The sequence below is a fragment of the Phaethon aethereus genome (assembly GCF_964289735.1).
Source record: "Phaethon aethereus genome assembly, chromosome: 1".
NCBI classification, from domain to species: domain Eukaryota; kingdom Metazoa; phylum Chordata; class Aves; order Phaethontiformes; family Phaethontidae; genus Phaethon; species Phaethon aethereus.
Window position 1 is genome coordinate 68,102,110 of NC_138575.1, and position 28,000 is coordinate 68,130,109.

Genomic DNA, 28,000 nt, shown 5'->3' on the forward strand with positions numbered 1-28,000 from the left:
ATGAACCAGCCGCTGGTGTGGGGCTCTATGCTGGGTGCTGCGTTTCCCGATGGCAGGAGGGATCCGTGCAAGGTAACAGATCGTCTCCCCTGGCTCTGCTGGGCAGCGGGCTTGTCCTGTCTACCCACAAACCTTCTCTCCTGAGGAGGAAGGGAAGCAACAGCACTGAGAGCGCTGCTGGCATTTTGCTGAGCAAGGGCTTTACAAGGAGATTCAGAATAACGAAGGCAGGAGTCGTCTTTTGTGGGTGGGAATATGGATGTGGGCAGGAGGCTGAAGCATGATTGCTCCCTTGCCTAGACCTCCCCTGGGCATTACTAACAGCAGGACCTCCAGCTCTGCTTGCAGGTGCCACCACCTCTGCTGAAACCAGGGGGGACCTTCAGTGGTGAGACTCCAGGCAATGGGCAAGGGAGCCTGGCATGGGCAATGCTACCAGGAGGTTGGAAAGAAGGCAGTTCCCACCTCTCTTGATGTTCCCTTACACACACTCAAACCTTCTGGTACCTTCACTCAGTCCCACTGGGCAATGGGCTGCAGCAGAGGAGTTTGCTCAGTGCCAAACCCTCCCATGCTGATCCTAACAGCGTGAGGGGGGCCGGTCTTGCCCTGCCCTAGGGAAGGCTGCCGACCAGGCTGTCACTAATCTCCTTGGGGTGTACTTGCATGAATTTTTTGTTTTTAACAAAGCAGTAGCTCGGGAAACTCCCTACTCTCTGTCATACCTTGTGTGAACATTTTCAAAACAGTGCTGCAGCTGATGTTAGTGAAATGGCTTTCATTTTCACATTCTTTAGGGAAGAAAGGGATTTGTGTACAGAGAAGGGCAGGTTGCCAAACTGCAAGTCAGATCAGGGGAGTGAAACAACAGAGCTTATATTGGTATGTTTTAGGTTAAACAAGAACAGCTGAATGAGCAGGGACAGTGCCAGGCCCCCATGACTGGGGAGAAGCAAGCAAGGTTGTCTTGGCTTCTGCCATAAAGCTGGCCTGTCATGCAACACTGTCAAAGGTCGGAGCTGCTGGCACAGGAATAAACGGCACCTTTACTCCCCAATGAAGTTTGGACAGGGTGACTCTGGAGGCCCCCTTGCATATCTGAGGACTGATGGCACCTAGACTCCGGCTGCTGTGGTGTCCTGGGGGGTCAGTTGTGCCAGAGGATGGGATACCCTCAAGAGAAGCACCATGGCCCGGGGCTCACCTGGTGTCTTCTCCTGGGTGGCTGCATTCATGGACTTCATTGCCCAGCACGTGACACCAGGCAGGTATGAGTAGTGGGAGGTTTTTTTCCTCTCCTGCCTGTTTAGCACCATAGGGATCCAAATTGCCCTGCTATTGCTGCCTCCCTTCCCTGCTATTGCTGCCTCCCTTCCCTGCTATTGCTCCCTCCCACAGCACTTCTGTTCAATTGCCATCCACTGCATCAGCAGCAAGGTATATTATTTTTTTAATTTGGGATGGCAAAACCAAAGGTTTAAACAGAGGAGTATCCCTTCAGAAACCCTGTTATAATAGCAGGTCTGACTCCTGCATCCCCTGAAGGAAAAAGCAGAAAGCTACTCAAGCTGCCCTCTTTTTGGCTGAATGCAGCCCTTCCAGCCCGGTGAGGTGTCCCTTGAGTGCTGCATACCAGCCCTGCTCTAACAAAAGCCTGCATCGAGTGCTTGCCAGCTCGAGATCCGAACTGCTGTTGTGCTCCCGAAACGGTGTGCAGGATTGATCGGGGGTTATCTCCTCATCAAATACAATTTTGAATGCGTATGGGAAGGGAGGCACTGTATTAAGTGCTGCAGTTTCAGTGGCTTATCAGACGTGCCTTTTATAGCAAGGCACAGGTTTAGTGACTCCCCACTGGCCACTTGTATTTTTCTGTACAGGTGATTACAGGGCTCATAAAAATTATTAAAGAGCTGGTGTTATTTCTGTCATAGCCATCAAAGTTGAGGTGTTGGTATCAACTAATACCCAAACTATTATGGCTTTGCTAGGGATCCTTAATGATTATGCTTTCAAAGTGGGGACTGTCTGCAGCTAAGAAGGTGCCTCTTAATTGGGAGCAGTAACTGCGAGGAGCAGAAGCCACGTGGCTACAAAGCGAGTGCATTACCCTTTGCAAAGCAGAGCTATCGAGATTCACGCAGACAAAATGCCTATGGAAGATGAAGGGAAGGCCAACATAAAAGTGGTCCTTCATTAAAAATGAGCTTGGAGTAGCCACATCAGCTCTTAGCAGGCTGAATGAATGCGAGCCCACTGTGTCAGTGGTCCAAGTACTGAAAGTTTGGGGATTTTTAAGTAGGACTTTGGGAAAGAAATTGTGTGCTCTCATCCGAGGCTTCTCTCAGCTGCATGTCAAGCACTTTGTGTTTGAAACACCTACAGTGCTGTAGCCCATGCCTGTACTACAATACCCCACACAACCCTTTTCTCTCCCTAGCTGCTGTGCTAAGCCCTCTCCCTGAGCCAGCAGAGCGTGGTTCCCAAGGCATCCTGCTCTTTGGAGAAAGCGGCTGCATTCAGTACCCCCAGGTTTTGGAGCATAATTCCCCTGGCAACAGGTAACTGCAGTTTGGCTGTAGTAGCCAAACACTGAATTTTCTTTGGGGCACCTACTTTAGTGTTTCCCGGGGCTCAGAAGCCCTGACCACTGCTGGCCCAGGCACCACTCTCCAGATGACAGCGGCTGTGTGCTCTCTGCAATCCCCAGCTATGCTTGCTGGGCAGCATAATGCTGCGAGGGAAGGTGGGAAGACACAAAGTCTATTTGCAATACAGGTTTTTTACGAGCTGTGCTCATGAAATGGCTGTGGCTGGTGAGATATCTGCTGTAGCCTGTTTCCTGTGGTCCGGCCATACCGATGTCAGCTCACACAAAGAAGCTTTCAGCTCCTGCAGGAGGCAGGGGAATGAGATGGGCTGGGCTGGCGGTCTGTCAGTCACACAGCACGAAGCTATCGCTGCTGTAAGGAAGGGTCAGTCCCCACCTAGTGCTGAGCAAATTCACAGCAGTCCTCTGCTATTGGTAACTCTTCCCAGATGGCTCATGCCTGAGGGGGAAGATGATAAAATTTACCAGGTGGAGCTGGTGACATCATTTGTCAGCTGCTGGTGCATGCTTGCAGTAAAGCAGTCGCTGGAGACTCCCAGCCCACAGTGGGACTGACAAAGGCTAAGCTCAGCCGTGCAGATACATGCCTTTACTATTGCATGCTTCTAGCCTGTGCCCCTGGCATATAACAGTGCCAGAGGACAAAAGCATCTTGATACACTTCACCAAATTAGATGTAGAGTACCAAGTTGGATGTGACCGTGACTGTGTTCCTCTATTCGAATGGAAGAGAGCTGATCAGTAAGTCTGGGTACCTTGAAGGGGTGAGGGTTACTGGGTGTAATTTTTTATCGTTCATTGTCATGAAGAACAGCAAATCTAGCTGGTTTTTGAGAAGCCTTTTTTGTATTTTGCACTACAACTCTAAAGAGTTAGAGACAACACCCAAACAGAGCAGCAGGTGGGACTGAAGGACATGTTCATATTTGTACTGGCATCTAGTGCAGTGTGGTAGGCTAAAGTGTCTCAAAAACGTCTTTCAGCTGTACATGACTGTGGCCCATCCACCTTCCCTCTAATACACCTGTTTTAATCCTATGGATGCTGGGTAGCAGAATAAACCAAGGGCTTAGCCTTGCTTAGCTGATGCATGTCCATGTGAGTTCCCAAGGCGTTATCCTAGTGTCAGTGCACTGGAGATGCAGTTCAGAAGGCTGGATCTTCTTTGGTTCAAAATTGGATATATGGCACAACAAGCATGCAGATTACTGGGTAACTGTACAGATGAGACTAAAAGAAACATGGCCTGTTGCCCTTCTGTAAGGTGCACTTAATACTGAACCGATAGAGAATAAACATTTCCTGCAAATACTGGCTGCCTCTCCCCTCTAACTTAGTACTAATGATGATGTGTTGATAATAATATTAATCCTTAGTCCATGCAATTCACCCTCTAGGAATATTTGGTTGTTCGTATAGTTGTTTTGGATGAAGTCCCATCTCAATTTTTCTCTACTGTCTCTAAATATTTTATAGGTAATGAAAGCCAAATAGTCTCTCCACTCAAAGTAAGAAGAGACCTTCCCGATGGGATCTAGCCTAACGAACCACTGCAAGATTTGCCTGAATAAATGTATGCTCAGCCCACCCTTACCACTAACTCCTTGTCTCCCTGAGACAAAGCCTGCAGGGATGTCTTCACAGCCCCAATGCTGGCAGGGTCAGACTGGGTCAGTGTTACGTTTGTTTCTGATGGGAGCAATGCTGGCCATGGCTTCAAGCTCATCTTCACAGCCATCCATAAGAATGCTGAAGCGGGTGACCTCGCTGATGCTGTAGAAACTCCTTTCCTCTCCTTTCTGACCCCCTTAAAATAATAACTACCCTTAGTATGCCCGAGTTCCTTAAAAATCAAGTTGTTGATCTGAGTTTATTGACAGTACCATATAGTCCCATCTGTTAAATTATCTCCTTTCTTGTCTGCATATTGCAGGTTCAGGCTGTGGGAGTGTCGCAACGTTAGCGGAAGAGGGGAAGATTGATACTGCTAATTACCCTGGCTTGTATCCCAGGAACACAAAGTGCCAGTGGCTCATTGAGGCTCCAGCAGAGTATGTCGTAAAGGTAATAAAAGGAAAAATTGCACTTAAACCTCTGCACTACAAACTGTTCAGGGGAGCAATTCAATAAAATCCTTCCATAAACATCTGTGACACGCAGGACTGTAAATTGTAAGGTTTCCAGGTCACTGATTCTTTGCAGGTCATATTTTGTCAGTTAGACATCACCTCCAAACCCAGGTATGAAGGGGCTGTGACTGTTGTAAGTGCTTGAAGTCTGTAGGCACCCATCTCACCTCAAGACAGCTTTTGTCTTGAAGTCTAGCACAGACATTTAGGAGTAAAGGGAAGGCAGAGATCATATTGCAAATAATATAGTCAGCCTCTTCCTCAAGGCAGTGTCAAGACCCCCAAGCTACTCTTTAGACCCATACCAAGGTGTTTGTTTCTCATTGTGCATGGATTGTGTGACAATAGTTCCCACTCATACTACCAGCAACTCTCCCTATTGCCTGTTGCTGCTTCTATGCAGCAGCATCCTACCATGTTCATCCCAGCCCACGATGAGTCATGTTGCCATCTTACATTGTCTGAAGCACCAACATCTCTTCTCCCCTGCTGCCTTGGCTAAGGGGTGGAAAAACAGTGTTAAACCTAGGGATGCTTGAGGGTATGCAGACCTATTGCTTGGGTTGCTGCTGCTCTGGTGGTGTGAGAAGAGAACTTGCAGTCTGGATTAAAAACAAAGGAAAAATCACCCACTCTCCATGCTTGAAGGAAAAGCTCTTGGAAGGGCACTTCATATGGGACACTGACCCTTAAGGGAAGTACAAAGCATTGAGTGTTCCGGTAAATATGACAGTTGAAATCCCTTAAGGCAAAGCTTAGGCCAGCCTCATCCTCTGCAGACCTGTCTGTAGCCCTGCACAGAAGGGAGATATCGGGCCAAGATTGCATCAAAACAATCTGTTGGCAAAAAGGTGATATACTTACCTTTGGATGCCATGCTCAAATTCCTCTGAAACCTAGCTTTTGTCCAGCCCATGGTTAAGAAGGGTGTTTCAGTCTTGATGATTCCCTCTTGCTTGTCCTCTTTGCAGGTGGACTTGAACACTTTGCTGTGGAACTTAGCCCGGGCTGCATTTATGATGCAGTTACTGTTTACGGTGATGAAGAAAACCAGTTGGGTGAGCACTAATTGTTTCAGTCTTAAATTAGAAATCCCTGTGGAAACGGGTGTGTTTTATCACCAAAATACTCTCTCTCTGGTAATGTGGTACGTGGTACCACTGAAAGAGCAATATAAGGGCTTCTGCAGCACTCTTTGAGGTTTGCCCATCTGTCTTGCCCACCATGATGCGGCCAAGTGTGCCATTGGCACAGGAGATCTTACATCTTGTTCCCAGGCTGTGTTTTCTCATGGAGAGCCAGCTGGTGTTCCAGGGATGGATATAGGACCATGGCTCATGTTCTATGAGGCTCTGCTGTATCAGGCCTCCACTCTTCATCTCTATCAAAGGAGAGAGCAAGAGCAATTTTGATCAAAGTATTAACTAAAGATGACAAGAGTTCAAAGTAATGCAGGGCAAAAGAGCGGTTGTCGATGGATGTCTAATTCCACTGAAACGGATATGAATTCTTTATGAATTGAACTAATTCTGTTGGAATGTCATTAATGAAAAATTGCTAACCTGAGGCATTGCTTTCCCACATTTTCAGAACAAAATATTTTTTAATTTGTCACTTTAAATCTACTTCAGTTTTATCAATATAAAAATCTTTAACCTTAGTGAAATAAATGTTCTTAACTTTTCTTTTTTTTAACTTCTGCATTTTCAGATATTCCTCCTACCTGGACAAAATGAAAGCATATTGTACCATCCCCACCTTTTTTGAAAAAACAGCTTTCAGGCACCACAGTCAATTGAGCAGAGCTTGGTATCTATTCTTTAAGGTGAAAAGCAATCTGGTGCTTAGAAGTGAAGATACTTGAATTGAATTCTGGCTACCTCTTTACAGGCCTGTATGTGAACCAAAAGACAGAGTAGAGTGATGAGGGGCTGGTCATCTTTTCTTTACACCCAATAAGCTGGGTAAGAGGCTTGAACTGTCCTGGGTTCGCCATTGACAAGTGATCTTTGGCAAACTGCTGCTATTTTTTCCCTATCTATATTGTGGTGGTAATTTAGTTGCATGTGTTTACCAAATGCTGAATAAGTATTTACACTACAGTTCCCTTGAAAAGAAATCTGGTTTCCATTGGAAAGGAGTATTTAAGTGGGAGGAAGAAGGCTGACAAATTTGGATCTGGAATCTTTCAGGGGAGAGCTTTCAGCATCCCAGAATGTTTCCCTCAATGCTTTCCAGCACAGCTTTGCCATCAGAAATACATATTCTTACAGGAAAGCTCTTCTGGAATAAAATGCAAACTTCCTATCCAGCTGCAATTATTGGACTTCCAGATGCTATGCAAACTGAGTGCTCTCAATAGGAGGAAAAGTCTAGCAGCTGCTTTCTAGGTCCTCAACCTGTGCATGTAAACCATTCAAGAGAGACTTTGCTTGTACCCCTCAATGGCAAATACAATTCTCAAGTGTGGGGTTTCTTGTGCAGTGAAGGGCATTCACCCTGTCTGTTGAAGATTACTTGTAATCCCACTATGAGAAAATTAAGATTACTTTTGTGTACCTGTAGCATAACTGTAATAGATTAATTCTGGCTGCTGTTGCTTACTGATGTCACGGATTAACATTGCTTTGCAGGCACCTCTTCTGCAAAAGTTCATGTTTCAATCAGAAAGTCACCAAGACTCTAGAGCTTTGGGTTTTTTTAGAAACCTAGATTAGCTAAAGCCACAAGTGCTTACAGGATGACAATTCTCGTCTTAGAAAGACAGCTTCTTGTTCATCCCTACAGCTAATCTCTGTGGATTCTCAACTCCCAAACCAGTGCTGAGTCCCCAGAATACCATGCTGGTATATTTTGAAAGCGATGAGAAGAATGGCTTCAGAGGGTTCAGAGCCCATCTCATTTTTGTTCATTCAGATTAGTAGAGAGATGCTTTCTGTGTCTAACAATGTCCGTGTCATCTGCAGCTATTCTTAGACACCTGAGCTTATTTTTTAGGCTAATCCTGCTGCATTCTGTCAAGGTAACTTTAAAACACAATAGCTACTTTTGGCAGCTCCCTTCCCTGAATAAGGGAGATGAATCAAGCTAGTTTTATTTTTTCTCACTGAGAAATGAGATGAGTAACTTCTGAAACAAGAAGCCTTGTTAATTCTGTCTGTCTGATACTCCCCTTGAAAATCTCATTATAGAGAAGAGTCTTGACCCTGAGTGTTAGTCTGCTATTGTTGTCTTCTACTTTCATGAATGTGTGCCAGCTGCTGCTTGAGGGGATGAATAACTTTCCCCTTACAGAGTGGGGACTTTTTTTGAGGGGACAAGCCAGAGCTACTGACCCAAGTCAGAGCTAACTCTTATTTCCTTTCTTGCAGAGGAGGCAGGAAGAGAAGATTCAGGATTATCAACTGCACTGATGTTGGCTCTGAAGGATATCTCCTTAGGTAAAGAAATTAAATTCTGCTCAGTTGATCTGGTCTGAGGAGCTTTCCTCTAACATGTAAGAGGATTATGCAGAGAGACGGATGCTTTCTGACCTCAGATCCCCTTTTGTGCCCTTCTTGGATGGATGAAAGTGATAGGCAAGTGCCTCATCTCATCTCTCATTCACCATGTGCAGTACGCTCTGGTTGCATGCACTTCCTACTGGGAGAGGGAACACGGGCAGAGGATGGGAGAGACCTGCTTTCAGTACCTGAACCTCTTCTGCTCCCTGAAGTGCTAAACTCCTTAGGATTCAAGCTTTCACATAACTCTTCTTCCTTCCCCCATCACTTCCAGGCAGACCAAACTTGGTCTCTCCTGTATCTTTGACCTAGCTGTATCCACTGTGTGAGGTTATCTAGGAAAACAAGAAACTTGCTTGCGAAAGTATGACTGGTTTTCTGGCTCTCTTGCAGACATCTGTGACTTTCCCCCAGTTACTTGCCGGTGGCTATTCAAGTGTGTTAGTGGGGCTGAGGCCTGTCTTCTCTGTTGGCCATAGCATGCCGCCCTGAAGCTCCTTGGAGACTACCAGTGCAATGGTAGTCACGATAGACTATGTGGCTGCTACAGCTGCCCGCTGTGTGCAGCTGAGTGTGACCAGCATGTCCCTGGGCCACCTCTGCTCCTCTCCTCATGCCGTGCACTCCTCCTGCTCCTCCAAACAACTGGAGAGCTATAAATTATATTCACACCTTAATATCCTCTAAGAAACATTCCTTCTGCCTTTCCTCCATGATCACTGATTTTAGAGATGGCAACAGTTTGGTCTTGCTTGTAGGAGATCCATTAAAGTTAATTGGACTATGTGCTATCAGAACTGTAGCAAAGCCAGAACTGATGCAGCACATTTGTCGTGGTGAGAAGGTCTTGCTCAGCAGTCCTGGGAACAAGTGACTAATTAGAGAAGAGCCAGAAGGCATGTATGACTGCTGAATAAAGAAGTTGTATGGATGACTGTAAGTAGCTCCAAGATGTTTACTTTCATTATACAGATCCAATAAACCCTTGCACTGGACTGTGGCGGTAGGAGACCATGATAGAGCCCTGAGAGAGTCAACAGAAGAGGTAAAAATCCAAGAAATACTATTAAAAATGTTAACTGTGGTGTATTTCTCTCTACCACATTTCTCAAAACAGATTTACATGCACAGATAAAACAGTGTTGACAACAAGGCAAAATGACTGATATGTAGCAGAGGTTCAGGGTTGAGGAAGGAGATCCAGTAACTCTGGTCTCATTCAGCTAACTTGCAGCCTGTGAAAGTACGTTTTATATCTGGTTCTTATTACTAGCAGTAAAAAGACTTAAAACGTAGCAGAGATGACTGACTGTCCTCAGCATCTTACTCTCTTGGTGCTGAGCAATGTATTGGTCTATAAAAAGCTTGCTGAGCCTTCCTTCCTAATGGGGAGGAGGAAGAAATACATGTGGAAAAGGAGCACATAGTCTTCTGCAAAACCTTAGTGGTGTATATTTGCACAGTGAAGCAGTCAGCCTTTACTCTAGGCTCAGGGGGTCTACATAATCTGTCCCAGCAATCTTCTCAACTGAAAAACAGAGAAGTGGAGGATTTATCCTCAAAGTCCTTGCACCTTGTTTATTTCTTTTCATGACCTATTTCAGCTTGGTCACTGCTTGTGGGATTTTTGTCCTCTTCCTTTACAAGTATGCTTTCAGGATGCATTTAGGGCAGCTTGTTCCTTCTCTGCCCTGACGCCTGTGACCTGGTCACAGATGAGACGGGTGAAAACCATTGTGGTGCATCCCCACTTCGACATGCTGAGCTATGACTCTGAAATTGCCCTGATGCAGCTAGACATCCCTCCAGTACAACGCTGTTGTGAGGCCAGCATGTCTGCCCAACAGCACAGAGACATTATCCTCCTCTTGCCTCTGCACTGCATCTGGATGGGGAATCATCGAAGAAGGTGGGTCTTGGTTTTTGCATGTTTGCCCGTTGTGAGCAGAACTTACATTCACACCTTGTGTTTCATTCTTCTGCCCAGACCTAACCTCAAATTTATTTCCCAAGCAGCTGGGAGCTGAGCTAGACCATTGCAGCAAACACGAGTGCCTGTACTTGAGAATGAAATCTGTGAGAGAAATTACTACTTCAGTCACCCTGGAAGGATCACAGACAGGATGCATTCTGCTGGCTTTGTTTCTGTGGGAAGCCAGGATTCCTGTCAGGCGAGGGAAAACTAAAGGTGAGCGCTCTCGAAGGTGTCTGCATATGGATGTCTGTAGACCATTGGGGAGAAGGGACTGGGGGAGGACAGAGGGGAGAACAGCATATAGCAAGTGACAGTTAAAAGCTCCATCTACTTCTTGTCCCTGGAGTGGACAGTACTTAAGAGCAATAGATGCAGTCGATCTGTACGGTGTTGTCAGCTGGCCTGTTGACTGTGCCAGCCCAAATATATGCAGTGTGCAGTGTTGCTTGGAAGTGGGGCCACAGAGTTTAGTAATTTTTTCTCTGGACAGTAATTTCCATGAGACCTGTGGAGGAGAGGATATTTTTCCCTTGCACTTCCCGAGTCTCATCTCTTATCCCAGTGAAACACTTCCCATTGTAGCTTGCTTGGAAACCATTTCATAGCACTCTTGTCAAGATAAACTATGAAGACTTCTATTGGTTTCATAAAACCCTTGTATTCAGAGCACTGTTCAAGAACTAACTAATCTCCCTGAAATCATGAGGCAAGCAGGTAAGAACAGCTGAGTAAATAAAAGGCAAAGTAATTCTGACTGAGGCACTGTCAAGTTAAAATGCGGGTTCTGATCAATACCGCAATCTTATGGCAGACTAATAAATTATGTGTAGCACTAAAGAACACTATTCAGTCCTATTTTTTCTGTAGCCTGTGCTCAATCTTCACTCCATGCTGATAAGCAAGCCTTTTAAATCAGTTCCTTCATTCCAGGCTAGGGCTGAGTTCAGCCAGCAGCTGCACGCCCTGTTCTTGCACGGAGGCTTTTTCTTGAGCAAATCTGGTCTGTGACAGCTCTTCTTAGCTGCAGCAGTGCGGAGGCCAAAAGAGATGAGTCCTCTCTTGGTTCCTAGGGTAGCTCTGGTGGCCCCTTGGTTTGCAGCAAGGAAAATGGACTATTTACTTTTTATGGCATTGTCAGCTGGGATGTTGGCTGTGCCAGCCCAAAAAAACCCAGGACTCAGTTCAAGTGTGAGGATTTTCCTGGGCCGGATAAGACTGCTGATAAAAGGTGAGTTTTCATTGCCTGAGATAAGTCCTGAATATAACCCCTTTGTATAAAATATCCCAAGTGCATTGAGGTTTTTTTCTGGTAGACTTTTTAAGGCAACTTAAGAGCAAGGAAAAAAAAAAAATAGTCCAGGTGATTTCCTGCAGAAAGTTCTCACTTCCTCCTCTTCCTCATGCCTTCCACCTAAACAAAGCTTCCTGGAACTTAGAATGGGAATTTCAGAAGCATAAGACTTGTATTTAACACTTCTGGCTCTCAAATTGAATACAATCTTTGGACAAATGCTTTTCTCAGTAAAAAGTGACTGCTGCTGAAAATGCCTACCAGCCCCACGCTTTAGGCAGAATAATTTGGGACAACACTGTAATCTGAGCTTGTGTGTGTGTATCCAGGTATAATTAGCACCACATTCAGAAATCTGTAGGATTAATTTTGCCAGAAAGTGCTAGAGAAAGAGTAGCATATACTAGTGAATAAGGACTGATTGCATGAAAGTGGTGGGTTACGAAAGGAAGAGGCCCCTGTCCTTAAACTGGTGTGTGTCTCATGCAGAGAAATGAGGAGAGCAAATTTGTTTGGGGTGCTCCATGTGAACCCAGCGTTGTTGTCCCGCTTCCCTTGCACCAGCTTCTCTCTTCTTTCCCAGAAGTTTCTTTCCTTCTGAGGCTCCTCAGGTCAAGATGAATCTGACTTTATAGTTTCATTGGCAAATGGAGAAATCCACTACTTCAGCTTGTTTGATCTGATGGGATTTGGGAGGTTTCAAAGAGCCACCAGATAGCTTCAAGTCTTTTCCATGTTAAACAAACTGATTTGTCATTCTAGAGAAATGTTTCACTTTGGCTCAAAGTAGTTGCGCTGGGAAACTGCTGATGCAAAACATTTGTCTTCCAGATCCCTCCTCCTTCCCTGTATGTGCTTATGTACAGCCAAGTACGTAATTCTCCATTTAGGGAATAGCTGTGATTTGTCCCACAGCATTTCTTGAGAAAGAGGAAAGAGCTAATTCTGGACAGAGTTTTCATGTTTCTGCCTATCCTGTATTTTATTCTGTTGTTGCCAGCGTAAAATGGAGGACTTCTCACAGGAATATTTTTTTTCTGTATCCTGGATAAAGTGTGCTGCAGTTATGAGTGGGAAATTAAAGTATATATTAAAGAAAAGAGCACATTGTGGATAATGCTCCACACTCAGCTCACATGAGCACTTGGACACTCCGCTTTGTGCTGCAGCTGCTGGTCTTTCTCCCTTGTGGCGTCATTCATAGTCCCACAGTGACCTCAGAAATGTTAGTACAGGTGCTGACTAAGGGAGAACTTTCTTCTGAACTAAAACCAGTTAACAAAACAAATCATCACTTGTATGGTAGCCAGACCATCGCTACAGATAAGGCTGGAGATCTTCTATCCCCTTGTATCCGACACAGCTGGCTGCTGACCACTGGCTCTCTGAAGGATGTAATGGCTTTCATGGATTTACTGTAGGTCAGGCAGTTTATGCAGGGAATTGCTCAGCTCTGAAGCTGTAAATCTTTCCCAGAGGTTGAGGCTGTAGCATTGCATACAGCTTTTACATATGGCTTCATACCAAAGGTGCAAAGCCCTGAGGACTCTTTGAGCCAGATACTGACCGTTGGCTCCTTTACCTGACTTCCATACAATTGCCTTCCTGTTGCGGGGAGCGCTTGGCTGTGCTGACCGTTCCCGAGTTTAATACAAAACTGTCTCTAAGCGTGCTGTGCCTCTCCTCGCATGCTGAGCAGAGCGTGCCGCAGAGAAGCGATGGGGCACCGGACACCTCGGCACCGGCGCAGCCTGCGAAGCTGCCGCAGAGCTGACGGAGGCGGCGTGGGTGCGGGGGAACTGCAGAACTCCGTGGAGCTGTTGCGTGCCAGAGGCTGCAGCCCTTGGTTTGCAGAAGGTGGTGGAGCTGGTTCAGTTCGGGAGCAGCTCAGGGTAGTGCCCAAGCTTGAGTCTCCTAACACCTGGGTGCAAATGGACGCAGTGCTCTGGATTTTGTCCTGGGAAGTGTGTGTGTGGGTACATGCAGGCAGAGGGGAGGGAGGGATGCTGGTGAGCAGACCTAAGGGAGGGAAGACTGTTGTAGCTAGAAGCAGTGGGCTTGTGTGGAAGAGCCAGGGGTCCACCAAACACTGATGCTGCAGGTTTCCTGTGCATGTGGGTACGCTGCTTAATCTGCTGTATCTGTCCCTTACCATCCTTGGAATGAGATATTGGTTTTTTTATCTTCTGTGTTTTCCACTGAATTTCTCGGGTCAGGGAGAATTACTTAATCTCTTATGTGTGTACCTTGTTTAAACAGAGCCATGGTCTTGGGTGAGGCACTCTGTCAACTTGTTGCTGCTTTTAAAGCACAACAAATAGCCCTGTCCTACTGATGTGCCTCCTCCTGCCTATTAAGCATTTAAATGTTTCTCTACATCCACTACTGTGACAGTGTTGGAGGGAGACTGATGAAAAGGCTTAAGTACCCCTGAGTTACTTGGTGACACTAGGTCTGGGAACAAATTGGGGAATGCTGTTGCTCACGACTTTAAAAAGCAATCTGCTCAGGAGGGGATGCTACTGGCTCTGCTTGCAGATTTGCGCTGTAGCCAGTCTGTTGGCATGCAGTGTGTGCTTTCCTCTTCCCACTGGCATCCTTGCTGGTGCTCCAAGACATCACACCACCGCGATAAAAATAGGTCCCAAGAGTGATAAGCAACAGGAGGTGGGGATGCTTTCTCTCCTCAGGGAAGTGCAGCCCAGCTGGCGACTGTGGGGCCGTCATTAGCATGGCAGCTCCAGGGCTGGTTGGCAGGAGCTGGAAACACACACGAGGCTCTTGCCCACGCTGGAGCAGGCTCATCTCGGCTGAGCCACTCGCCGCTGGGTGAGCTGAAAGGCATGGCAAGCGCGTGGTGCTGTAATGGCCTGAATTGGGGTATCACCCTGAATGCAAAAACGATTTTAAAATTGAACCTAGAGACAAGATCTTGTGGCTCAGCCTGCTGGGCTTTACCCCCTTCCAGACCGCTGCACCCACACGGCACTGCTGTTCCCTGCTGTCCCCTGATGCAAGCAACACGGCCCACGTCCTCCAACGGTGCTGAGGACGTGCAGGAACCCTTGCCTTGCCCTTGTGCAAAGCTGTGTCATTAACTCATTGCTTTTCAACCTAGACTGTGGTGGAAGGGGTTTCGTTTTTTTCAGGCCAGCTCTCCTGGAGGAAGGGTACCTTCCCCGTAACTCAGCCTGGCTGAGCTCCCTTCCACTGTGAGTTAAGCCAAGTCATGCTTCCCTGTGCGTGCCCTCTAACAAGCGTCGCCATGCAGTGCTGTTCACACCACAGCACCTTCCTCAGGAGGCAAAGCTTCCTCAGCTCCCTCTGGATTTGAGGGATTTCTACCCAGCGGAAGGGCTTGGCTGTCCCTGCTCTGCGCTCTCAGCATCCCGCGCAGGTGCGCAGAGACATGGCATGGTGTCAGCATCCAATCTGAGCAGAAAGCGCATAAACATTGGTGTGGGAGGAAGCACACTTAAACAGAATTTAAGCTGCTCTACAGAGAGTATGACTTTAAAATTGCTGCCTTGGGAGGCAAACAATCCTATTATGCTTGGTACTAAAGGGACATACAGTTCTCATTAGTGATCTTGTTTTCTTTCCTCCTGCTCTGTTATAACCGCTCACATGCTTCCAAATATTTCCCTGTTGATTTGGTCTCTTATTTAACAAGTGTTGAATCTGACTGCACTGTGTGTGCATGCAGCTACAGGCTAAGCCTGCTCTCCTCCTGTGTTTCTGGAGAACCAGAGAGAGCATAGACAAAAGCATAGTATTTCATAACTCTTGTCAAGGGCTGGCCACAAGGTCAATTAAAAAAATACTTATATTCCTTCCTTGGTAGTAAATGGGTATTTGAGGTTGGTAGGTTTGTTAGCCCAGGTACTTGACCAATCTGGTACCTGTTTATCTGTTTTCCTGTTTATCTGTTTTCCAGGCATTTCCAGGCATCAAAGCACTGCTCTGATCAAATTTGCAAGCCAGTCTGCTTTCCTCTAAGGCCTGGCAGCTCTATGCTGCCTAGCTTGTGTCTGCTGCCTGGGTCTCTGAGGCTAAGGCAACAGGACTGCCTTGTGACCATGTACACTTTGAGAGCTCCAGCCTGCATGCTGGACCCTAAGAAATGATCCAACTGATGGGAAGGGTTGGGGGTTTTATATATATACATATATATACACACACACACTTGTAAATGTGTGTATATATCTCTCTCTATATGTATATATGCCCTATGTAGGGTTAAGCTTTTTATCAGATCTATTCATTTTGGCCTTTCCAGCAGCTGCAGTAGCTGAGCTCTTGCCAGTGATAGCAGAATATTCAGACTTCCAGCAAGCCCGGTAATACTGGGGCAGGGGAGGAACAGGCTTAAACCCTCCCTCCTAAATATTGGAAAACCATTTCCCATTAACTTTATCGACCTGCTAGACTATCTTCAATCATGGGCAGAACTGGCAGGTTTTGTAGAAAGCTCTTTTCTTAATGCTTTTATCACTGAAGTGCACATTTATCCACAGAACATGTGTCAGAAGTGGAGTTAGAAGAGCCCTGGGGGTTTATCTCTGGTCCTTCCTTGTCAGGATACATGAGCAGCACAGAGTGCTCTTGGATACTCTGACTGCCTCTGAAGGGAATGTCAAAGATTATGGTAAAGCATCTGTCAATAACATCATCAATGAACTGCCAAGAGGAGTTCCTTGGGATTTATGAAGAGAGCCAGCAAGGAAGAAAAGTGCTAGGTAACAACAAATGATCCAGCTGAGGACACTCAGTCCTAGAAATTTCTCACTTTCACTTGGGCCAACTTCAGAAAGGGTTTCCAGTCCCAGCTGCATGGCTCCAATGTGTGGCAACTTTAGTTAACCTTCAGAGCCAGGCTGTAGACTCGGCTGGAGACTTTAATCCCTGTGTCATGGACCCAGTAGGAGAACAGCCCTCTTAATACACTAGGAAATAAGCTGTGGTATTTGGACAATCCCTTATGGACACTTGTCTCTAAGTGACTTGTGTCCTCCTGTATTGGCAGCGTCTTATTGAAAGTCCCCTCCTCTTCCTCCATACCCTCTGAGACAATGAAGTAAGATGCAATGATGGCATGCTTTATTTGCCTCTTGGAGGTGGAATGGATGATGCTGAAGCATGAGCACCTGGGAAACAGAAGTGTGGCTCTTTGTACCAGGAAATATATTCTCTCCTGTGTGGAGGGCTATGGTCTTCCTCACCGTGACCCTGCTGAGGTGCAATCTGGTCACTGAGACACAAGTCTAGATGAACAAAATCCACAGCATTAAAAGAAGGCTAAAATAAAATGAAAGTAACAGCTTTAGTGATCTTTACTGGAAAGTTTAGATTTCTGGAGGCTTGTATGTCCACATGTTTGGTTTGCTCGTGTACTGCATGCTGTGCAGTTAAGTAAAATCTAGTTGAAGTGCAGTGTGGCAGGGAACAGGAATACATCAAGGTTATTCCAGTGAGTTGGGCTATTTCAAAATGCATGGAGGAAATGCTTTTTGCTGCCTATTTTAAAGGCTCTGTACACAGAGTAGGTGAAAAAGCGGAAGAGATAAGATGGACAGTAGCACACTCCTACATCTGTTTGGAATGGCAAGTCAAATACCAACTTTCTTGTCTGCTATACAAGCTGTGTAGTATGTAAACATTTTTACATATAAAGAAAATATTTCTCTACCTTCGCTGTATTGAAATCTTGGGACAGAAGGGAGGACCATCATGCCTTTATGTACACAAGTGATGGGCTTTAATTTAGCTACTGTCACTGAAACATTGTAGAATCACTGGAGCAGATGTGTAGCCATGAAAAATACAAAACAAGGTGTCCATGTGTGAAGAGGTAAAGAATAAAACATGCTGTACTGTACAAACCTGATGAACCAATTTTTTTTAGTACTGGGGTGTGTGTGATTTAATTCTTCCCCTTCCTGCACACAGTCATTCTTAAAAGGATCTAGAAGTACAGAGGAGCATGACAGGTATCCAGGAGTCAGCCTGGCTCTCTGCAGGGAGAGACTAAACAGACTCAACAGGCTGGAAGAGGAAATGGAGGCAAAAGGCAATGACTTTATAGACTGCTATGAATGGTACAGGAAGGTGACTAAGGCATGCTTAGTCGCTGTTTTTTTGCAAGGTGAAGAGTAGGGACATCAAAGGGAAATATTGGACAGCAAGTTAAAAGCAAAAGGAATTAACTGGAACTTGTTGGCACAAAATGTAAATGGGGAGGGGTAAAGTAATAGGAAAGGAGTGGGAGAAAACTCGTGAAGGCTAATTTTGCAGAGGTTTTATTGGATGTACTGAAGAATCTCTGACCTGTGAAGGTGTTCCTTCTCCCAGCATCCCCTCCCAGCCCTTCAGTGTGTTTTTCTTTCCCTTCCCTCATTCCCCTTTATTCTGCCTCTGTATAGGTTTAATTTGTTGTGATTCCAGATGTTATAAACTACTTATACAGAAGTGTTTTTCCTGGGTGGGTATCCACACTTGCATCCTGGTAGACAAGGTGTGGTGGAGAAATCCATCAGCTTTTCGGAGTCCTGTGGGTGAATTCTAGCATATGTGTTCTCCAAATATTTTAGAAATTAAGTGATGCCTCTGGAGAAGGTTTTTGGATAATAGCTATTTTGTGTAGACCTTCATCCTCTTACATCACACCAATGGTGATGGTTCATGCTCTAGGGAAGAGGACCTATTTAACTTCTATGTGGGTGTAGATGAGGACTATGTGCATGATCATCATAGCTCTCTTATAAGCTCTCTTTTCTGACACTTGAACAGGAACACCCTTTTGTTACCAAATACAGTAGTAATGCTTCCAAAGACCTTTAGGGTAGTAGAACATGCTAGGAATATTTTTTTCATTAACAAAGAAAACTCGCCCACCAAATCTAAAGTTTAGCATGTCAGTTAACCCTTGAGTTGGGAGGAAAAGGACAGGAGAGGAGAAAGACAGAGGATGTGCTAAGGAGCTGTTAGAGCACTCCATAGCATCTTCCTTCAAGAACTTATTTATAAAAGCGCCAAAAAAATTTCAACAAGTATGTCTGTTGCAGCTGAGAATAATGGTTTAACTATCATAACTATTTATATGCAGGACAGAGGAAAATACTATCAGAAATGGGGCCATCAGTCAAACTTTTCCCCAAATAGGAGTCTAACAGATAGCTCCCTGGAGCGTCCTCCGGCACACAGACTCGCTGCTATGTAATAGCATTTGTTATGGCTGGCAGTTTTTCAAGGCTGGATATATTAAGTGAGATTCCTACATCTGTTTATATGCCATCATATCAGAACAGCCTGTTTTCTTTTTTTTCCCCTCCTCTAGAGCCAGTGAGCAACAGAAGTCAATGGGTGCCTGTCTCTAAACCAAATTACTTTTATTGAGGAACTTAAAATATAGACTTGGGCTTTAATGTCAGCATGAGCTAGAACTTTAGCATGATGGTATAATGGGAGAAAGAGGCTGGAAAATTCGGAGAACCAGAAAGTAATCTGGAAACAATTTAGCAAGCTTAACAACTGAAAGTACCTATCAGTGCAGATGGAGTAACGGCAAAAATTCCCTGTCCCATCCCATTTTCGATTTAAGTGCAAGTAGTCTAGTGATTTTTCGGGATAGATAAAGCAAACAAAATGCCTAGCCTCATAGGCAGACTTTGGGCAGCTGGTACTGTGCAATGAACTGGACAAATCCTTGCTGGCCAGCAGTAGGGCACTTTTTGCAGGACAGGGACTGGAGATGCTGCTGCCTCCCGTCTGGCAGCCATGTTACGGGCATTGAACATCTCTCAAATGTGGATAGTTCCTCACTTTTCTGCCTTTCCACAGAGTAACTTCTATGACTTTTGCCTACATTTCTCAAATGGTGTTTTTTTAGTGGTAGTGTTGTGCTTGGTTTTGCTTCTAGCTGCGCTATGCAGTACCGTGCAGTCTCCTGTGGTTCTCCAGAAGCCTGGACCTGTGGTGAAGGTGATGCTCTGCTCCACTGGCCCTGCTGCTTTCAGCATTGAATACTTGATGCTCAGGGTCCAAGGTACAGTCAAGCTGTACAACCACTTCTCTCTAAAGATTAACTGACCTCTTTGACTGAAGCTTCAAGAATGCACTTGTTTTCAAGATGCCTTTATGGGCTTTCTGGAGACTTTACATACAGATGTTCTCCAAACATATGGAAAACCAGAGCTCTCCGAAGCTCTAGCCTGGATAAAATTGCCTGATTTGCAAAATGCTGAAGCTTGAAATAAGGCTAAAGTGGGTTTGAGGTTTGTAGGTTTATCATGAACAAGGTCTGGCCTGGTAGAATAGGAATGTAGTAGCTTTCCTAATTTGTTTGTCCTCTAACTGAAGACATCTTTTTCCAGATGAACTTTTTAAATGAGTATTTCAAGGTTCTGCTCTTCAGATTGTCTCTCACCCATGATCCGTGCTTTTCCGTGGGGGTGACTCGTCATATAGGAATTGCCCTTAGTCTCTGGTAAATCTCCCTTTAAAACTTAATATTGAAGCTGAATTTAATGCTCTACATTCTAATTCTTTCCAGGACAAAAACCTGGCAATGCCCCAAAAAAATCCCAAGGAGATGAGCTCAGATTTGTCATGAGACACAGATGTCATACTTACAGATTGGGAAGGAATGATCCAGTCACCAGCATGCCCCATGAGATACACAAATGCCACCAGGTGAGCACCCAAGTTCTTACAGCTTTTGTAACTCCGACATGAAAATCTGCAAATATCTGTGATGTGGTTTTTAGTGAATCCATAGGTATTTCAGTGTGTGTTAGAAAACTGGGCAAGTTCCTCAGAGAGAGTTAGGAAGGCTGGGGGGTATCAGTACCTTCTTTCCAGCAAACGGCAGATAAATCTGACACTTCTGGGCAAAGGTCTCATAAAGCATGTTAGAGGCCTGAATGTGCTGTGACTGAGGAGTTAACAATGGCAATGCTAAACCATGTCACTAAGAATCTTTTGTCACTTTCATCCGTTCCCTTTTCTTCCTCCCTTATTGTGCTTAGTTAGGATAAGAAATAACTTTCCATTCATGTGGCAATAGCATAGACTTCTAAACTGTTTGAAAGCTTAACTTCAGAAGTAATGAATAATATGACCAAAATAGATTTGGACCAGTATGCCATCTTTGATTTCCCCCCCCCCCCGCCTTTTCTCTTCTTAATGGGTATTACAGTCCCTTTTGCCTCTGCTCACATTTTGATAGCTATCCCTAGGAAATAAGAGCCAATTGTAAAATATGATGGCATTGTGACTTTGTTCTTTGCTTTGTGCTGCAACTGCCACTAGAGAATTGTAGCCCCATTAAAATCCATTATTAGGCTTGAAGTCCTGGACTTCTAGACTGAAAGAAATCTGTCTAATTGTCATGGCCAACTGATGGTGTATGAAGGATTTGGAGTAACCAAAGAGTTAATAAGCAAGAGAGAGCTCACCTTAATGCTGGGGTGAGAGAAACAGAGGAGAAGAACTAAGTTTCTTTTGCAGACAGACAGGGAGTTTTACATAGTGCACCTCCATGCTCCAGGAGGGATTTGTGATAATACTTGGAGCTCCTTCAGCTAGCTCTGTATCTTTCCCTTCCTACTGTTGCAATCAAATGTATTGGATGCTAGGTCCTAATCATGGCACGGCTGTGCCTTGGAATGACGTGAGTCTCTCTGGGTTGCTCTTGAATTTGCTTGAATTTGCAGCATGACAACTTACTGTGTGTGTTTGAGGCTGTGTGCCAAAGGCAGCAGGTCAAAGCAGTGGGACCAAGAGAAGGGAAGATTTTCCTGCTCCCCTGCTATGCCAGGAGAGGTACCTTACCTACCTTGACTAAGGAGCTATTGGCTTGGTTAGGTAGGATATTGCTGGGGAATCGAAGCTGTGCAAGTGTCTTCTGTATCGGGAGGAGAAAGCATAGACTGGAAATTTAAACCATTCAGGCACTCATGGATACAAGGTTCTTTGGAATCATTTGAGTGTTTATGATGGACCACATCTCTCTTCAAGGCTTCTGGGTAGGTTGAACTGCATAGTAATTTACTATCTTCCTTTTCTGACCCCTTTTATTGAATGAAGGTGACCAAATTTCCTTCAGTTGTAGGGTGTGGGAGGCAGGGAGGACGGCAACACTGATTAGTGCCTGCAAGGCAGAGCCAAGTGGCAGTAGACTTCCTGAGAGTCATTGAGAGCTGCCCTTGTCACCCAGGGCTTCTTCAGTAGAAGTGGTCTGGACTCAGCAGTTCTTGACTTCCAGCATCATGGCTGTATCTGAGAGGATACTTCTATCAATCCTTCTTTTAGAACTTTTTTTTTCTTAACCCTTTGTATCTTGGTGCTTGTCTCGCTCTGTGACTGAAATAGTTTGAGCAGATGCTGCTGTGAGTACCAAAGCTGCCTTGTACCATATGGATATCAGGATCTTTGGGTACAGAAGTGTTCACTGGAATGGCTTCATACCTTCCTCATTCTCCCACTGTCTCCCTCCTTTTTTCTTCCACATATGCAGGCATTTAGAGAACTGGTTATTGAAGTAATCTCACTAAAGTATGAGAGATGCACTCATATAGAGCATGAGAATGATTTGGCCATTGCACTAGGTTTCACCTCTTCAGCCTGGGTAGGGAACAGTATGGCATAGGCCACTAGAGATGTACCTCCTGAAAGACCTCAGAGAAATCCTGGCATCCACTAATACCTTTGAGTATCAAAAAGCTTGGATTAAAAAGTCTGCCTCTGGAAATAAATTGTAGGGGCTGTCTCAAACTACTTGGCAATGGCTACAACTGCAGTATTTTCTTCTTCCCCCTCACCAGGAAACTTAAGTGTTCAGAAGATGTCTTTGAGCATCTTCTCCAGCAGTAGCTTCCTGACCCTGCGTTTCAAACCTGATCAATCTGTGGGATACAGAGGCTTCAAAACCTTTCTTGGAGAGTTGTATCAGCAACCAACATAAAGTGAGCTGGAAGGCAGCAGCCAAGGTAAGTAAGGCTCTGGGTCTTTCCCTGCCTATGCCATAAAGCCATCCTGTTGTTAAAATAGTATTGAATGTTACAGGCAGGGACATTTGTAATGTTTATTTGCTGAATGTGCTTCCCCTAAAGCTATTGTCTGAGATCACTTCAAGATAGTCTTCCGTGCTATGATGTATCCCAAACTGAAGTGAGTTAATTCAGTGCTCACCCCAGCCACTTCCACTAGGTGAATGGTCCTCATAAGTGCAGTTCTCAGGCTTTGTCACCAAGCCAAATACAGAAACACACCTGAGGAATGAGTGCTTATTTAAATTAGGTTTTGGGTTGACTTGTTTTTGTTTAAAACAGATGCTTATTGGGAGGAACGATTAGTCTCAGCATGTAAGTGACCTCTGATTAATTAATAACCACTGTCTGGAACCTGACACTATAAACAGGAAGCAGAATGCCAAACAGTTTAATCCATCTGTGCTAACTTTTGCTCGACAGCTTGGCTGCTCTTACTAGAGGGTTGTGCCTTTTCCTGGGGCACTCAGAAGGGATAGAGGGAGCCTGTTAAAAAGGTTAGTTCCCATGACGTGATCCAGAGTGCCACCAAAAGAGGGGAAGGAGAAGATGTGCTGTACCTCAGTACTTTAAAATCTCAGTAGGCTTCTCCAAACATGCTCTACCAATGACAAGCTTTTAATGGGCTTATTTTCTGTTAAACATTCCCCCTGGCCCCAAGACTCATCTTCTGTATTACCAGTTTCTGAGGGAAGTAAATACTGTTCACTTCTAGTTTTGTTTGTTTCTTTTCTCATGCTAACACCTCTTTGTGATCAGTGAAAGCTGCTGGTGGTGGGAAATGGGTTATTTATGCACTGTTTAATTTGCTGTTACTGGAGATGGTGGGGAACACTTTAGTGAACTAATTTTAGAAAACAGAGACTTCCATTACTGTAATGGAAACACTTCATAAATATCAGTTTTGACTAAGAAAAGAGGTCAGGAAGTGCTTGTCACCTGCAGAATGTAGCTTCCTGAAAAATCCGTGGAGAGCTGCTTACCCAGGAAATGTTGCCAGTCTGTACACATCTGGGACATCAAGGTTCAAGTTCTTCCTCAACTGGTATTAGTTGAGGTCTTTTTTTTTTTTTTATTAGTATGTACGGACAACTTCTGTTCTTTTGAAGGGAAAATTAGAGCAAAGCATTCCCAACTCTCTCCAATACAGATGTTTCAATCCCACTAGCGGGCTACTGTGGAACCTTTGGTGGACATAGCTGTCCAGAACAAGTCTGGTGCTTGTTTGGTGTTGGAGCATATTAGTTCACCCAGCTGTGACCAATTTTCTTTAACAAAAAAAAGGGCAAACACACACCATCACACCCCCAACAAAAACAAAATATCCATACTAATAGTAAGGAAATACTTCCACAGAAATGCAGATTTCTACTGGTGGATCCATTCCCTCTACTGGGGCCTGCAACAAGTACAGAATTGCTGGTAGACCCGTGCGGGAAGCCCAGGATGGATGAAAGTGGCTAGTCAACCGCTGTGCCCTGGCTGGTCAGCCTGCAGTATGAGAGTCAACGCTTCTGTGGAGGCTTTCAGATTGATGAAAAATGGGTCCTGAAAGCTGCACGCTGCAACTTCAGGTGGGCAATGTCCTCTCATCCCAGAGCAATGAGGGTTTGCTAGCCTCTAGACAGGACAATTTCTAAGCCACCTTGTCAGTCCTGGCAAATACAGATGGGCTTACTGTTCCCACATGTCTACATACATCCAGAACTGTTCTCCAGCAGCTTAAACGTTCCTGTGTAGCTTTCTGTGCTACTAGCAATAGTGGCAGTAGAGATGGAGTATGGGCTTTGATGTGTGCCTGGTAATTACTGCATGCATACAGTTGTAGGAGAGCTTGTCCTCTGCCCCCTCCCCAAGACCTCTGATACTTGTATTATGTCTCTGGCTCCCTATTATGTACTTACTGGCCTCAAATAGGCTGAGGTACCACATACTTCTGTTGAACCTTCATCTCTGTTGTATGTAGACACCCATGATGGTGGCACAGGTCTCGAATGTTTCACCAAACTAGTTATACAGCCTAGATCTGTAGCTTCGATGTAAGCTCCATGCGTGTTGGGGTCTGGCTCCTGAGAAGGTGAGCGACCGACTCGTCTCTGGACTCCCTGTGTTAATTGTAACAGCAGCAAACCTTTGGAGGTACAAGTCAAAGTTCTTCGTCAGCACAGCACAAAAAGCACTCATACCTCAACTGGGATTCCCAAATGTACCCCTGTGATGTAAGGTTATAAGTCTTGAAGCATGAGTGTTGCTTGGCAGCAAACTTTGGACTCTTCCTGTTGTCTGAATGATGGCGGTTTTTTTAGACCGAAAAATGTATTTGTTTTCCTTCTTCCTTGCCTCGTGCTCAGACAGAACAGTTCTGGGGAAAAAATACTTGTTGCCAAATGTGACACCCCCATGCTTATGAAAGCCGTGCACACACACCATGGCTTTGGTGGGTTACCTTTCAGAAATGACCTGGTACTCCTGGAGCTGCAGATACCCATTGAGCCAGGTACTGCTTGGAGCCCATCCATCATACTCAGCTGTGCTGGGGTTAATGGTTGTAATAAGACTCTGACATGGGGCACAGTGTTTAGAATGTGTGTGGGGAATGGGGTGGGAGGGCATTTGTGTATCTTGTACACTAAGGGATGCTAAAAGTGAAATGAACAGCAAGCCTTCGGGGAGGCTTGCTTCATATTATCTGGTTAAAATACAGCATGGGGGTTAAGAATGCTTCTGCTTGTTGTCAATAGGCTTTGAATAAGGCTCCTCCAAGCAGACTTGCCTGTGACTTTAAGGTATAAGTGTAAGATAGACATGATCTAGAGAACAGCAAAGATCACCTATTCTACCTGTCTTGCCAACCTGTCACAGCTGTACTATGACCATTAAAGTTAATGAGCCAAAAATAAGCATGCATGTCCCAGGGGGAGCTGTTCTTATTTTTTTTTTTTCTCCTTAAAGATTGGTATGCACAGCAATAATATGATACGCACTTCTGTGCTGGTAGCAAAGTAACATCTGAGATAGCAGGGGCTGAAATTTAAAGAAAAAGCTTTTAAGGTGCCTGTACCCTTTGTCTAAACCACAGAATATTCTTGTTAGAGGAATATTTTGCTGCAGTATATAATTTAGATTTTATACAATGAAGTGCAAAGCTTGGATAGAGCTGAGAGAAGTTACTCCTTCCAGTTTATGTGCAACTTGGGGCAGGACTTGGGGGGAGGGAAGGGGAAGAACTGAAGACAGATGTTAAGCAGTGGGGAAAATGGGATCTAAATAGAGCCAGCGCACATGAACGGAGCATGTGAATAAGGAGGCTACATAAGCATACGGATCTTGCCGTGTCCTGTTAATAGTAACCACAAAGAAAAGGCCACAGTCTTTCCAAGAACTGGAACTGCACTAACTATGTGCACTGATGGTGGGAGGTCCTAGGGCAAACTGGCCTGAGGAAAGCGTCTTCCCTCAACCCCCTGGATCCGTGCCTCTTTGGAGGGTCTCCTCTCATCTTAGAAATGGCCTTCAAAAGGTGTTCAGTTTGTGCTATGGCCTCAGACAGTGGCATTAGGAGAAAGCCAAATTTGACTCATTAAAACCGCCCTCAGGCATCCAGTGAGTACAGCGAGGAAACACACGCATTATTAAAGCTCGGCCTCGTCTGTTCTGCAGGCTGATTGCGGGGTATTTGGGAGGAGAGGGAAAGGAGACAGCGAGTTAAGAGGCAGGAAAAACAGGGGTCTGACAGCAGTAAGAGCAGGGAAGCTGTACCTGGTGTTGACGGGAATTTGCTAGCTGACACGGGCGGTTCTGTGGCAGCGGCGTGCTCAGCAGGCGGCGGGGGGGAAGCGGGCGCTGCCGCAAGGTGTTTCACGGCGGGATGGGGAGAGACGGGAGCTCCAGTGAGTACGGGTTACTCTGACGTGAAGGAGCGTCTGTGACCTGTCGAGCGCAGTGACAGCTCAGACTGGGGACAGTGCCAGCCTCCCCTGCCCCCCAAATGTTGCCTGCGGTGTGAGAAATCCTTTCCAGATAGGAGCCAGGCTGCCTCTTCTGTCAAAGCTGCCACATATATGCAGAGGCAAAGCCAAGATGGAGGCTGAGTGAAGGGGAACGAACTTGAAGGAGGTGAGATCACATTCTCATGGTGTTTCAATGCCTGGGGCCTCTGGCCCATGTCACCCCTGCTGCCCAGCAGGTGGTCGGATACCTCCTGGTGCCTGTCTCCTTGGACAGCTCAGCGGCTGGGAAGGAGAAACTTCTCCCCCTCATCTGCAAATTGAAAAGAGCTGTACCACCTCCTCATTTAAAATAGCCACAGACCCCTCTGCCAGGAGACGTGGGGTACGTCTGCCTGAATGCAGCCGGCGCAGAGCTTGTCTGCGTCCCATCTGACCGGCCCTTAGCCAAAGCCTAGCACAGATGGTGGCAAGGAAGCACGCTGCTAGCTGGCTGGAAGTTGATCTGGGAAAGCTGCTGTGGCGATGACTGACTTGGGGGTGCTGCCAGAAGGCTTGCGGGTGCTCATCTGTGCCCTGCAAGAGGCTTTCGTCCCTGGTGGTGTGCTGGCTTTGCGTGCTCTTAGGGGCTTGCCCCAGTCCTTCTGGTCTTTTGGTGATCCCTGTGAAAGACAAGGGAGGGGTATGGGGACTATAGGGCTTCATATATCATGCACACTTCCCACTGGTGACTGCCACCCGCGTAGTGCTCCTGGCTGATGGGCTTGGTTTGCCCTGCCAGCTGCACAGCTCCCAGCCTGAGAGGGCCCTGCGCCAGGCTACGCTGACTGCAAAAGCCAAGATGGCTCCACACAACTGTCTGGGGAACGACTCCTTCTCCTGAAGCATATGAAATACTCTTTTGTGTAATATTGGATAACATACGTGCAAAGGGACGTAATCCCCAGGCTGGGATATGCCCCCAAAAGTGCATTGAATGGCTACCTGGAGCAGTGACGGGGCCTTGACTCCTACCTCTGCAGCCTCCCTAACACTGTTGCATTTCCCAGAGGAAGAGCTGGCTGCCAGGCTCCAACAAGCACAGACCTCTCTCCTCCTCTCCCACCAGTCCTGTGCAAACTACTGGGAACAAAACATTGGAGAGACCGATGTCTGCAGGAGAGCTGCAGGGGCAGGTTTTTGCAGGGTGTGTAACCGATGGGGTGGGAATGCTGCGCTGCATGCACCCAGGACACGAAGCCATGTCCTCTCCGAGGTTCTTGGGTGTGAATGCTTTTGACGCTGCTGACAGGTGACTCCTTGCTTTCTCCTTCTTTCCAATTCCTCTTTTCCTTCTTTCAGGGAGACTCCAGGTGGCTGCTGAGTATGCGTTTGTCGGGCATTACAAGCTGGTCGGTATTGCAAGCTGGGGCAGTGACAAGTGCCATACAGAGTCACCAACAGTCTACACCAGGGTTTCTGCCTACAGACACTGGATTTCATCAGTCACAAACTAA

General features: G+C 45.8%; 1 protein-coding gene across 1 annotated transcript; it reads left to right on the top strand.

The window, feature by feature from the left end:
- Positions 1 to 28,000, top strand: OVCH1 (ovochymase 1; the record flags this gene model as incomplete). The annotated part of the gene is given in 24 exon segments (XM_081997578.1): positions 1 to 72; positions 1,120 to 1,268; positions 3,040 to 3,156; positions 3,221 to 3,306; positions 4,229 to 4,369; positions 4,545 to 4,675; positions 5,712 to 5,798; positions 7,500 to 7,624; positions 8,112 to 8,180; positions 9,216 to 9,288; positions 9,959 to 10,047; positions 10,049 to 10,152; positions 10,257 to 10,267; positions 10,271 to 10,414; positions 16,140 to 16,248; positions 19,428 to 19,489; positions 20,819 to 20,869; positions 20,873 to 20,976; positions 21,527 to 21,534; positions 22,333 to 22,453; positions 22,621 to 22,678; positions 24,022 to 24,131; positions 25,011 to 25,054; positions 27,846 to 28,000. Coding segments are annotated over 24 exon segments (2,220 nt in total).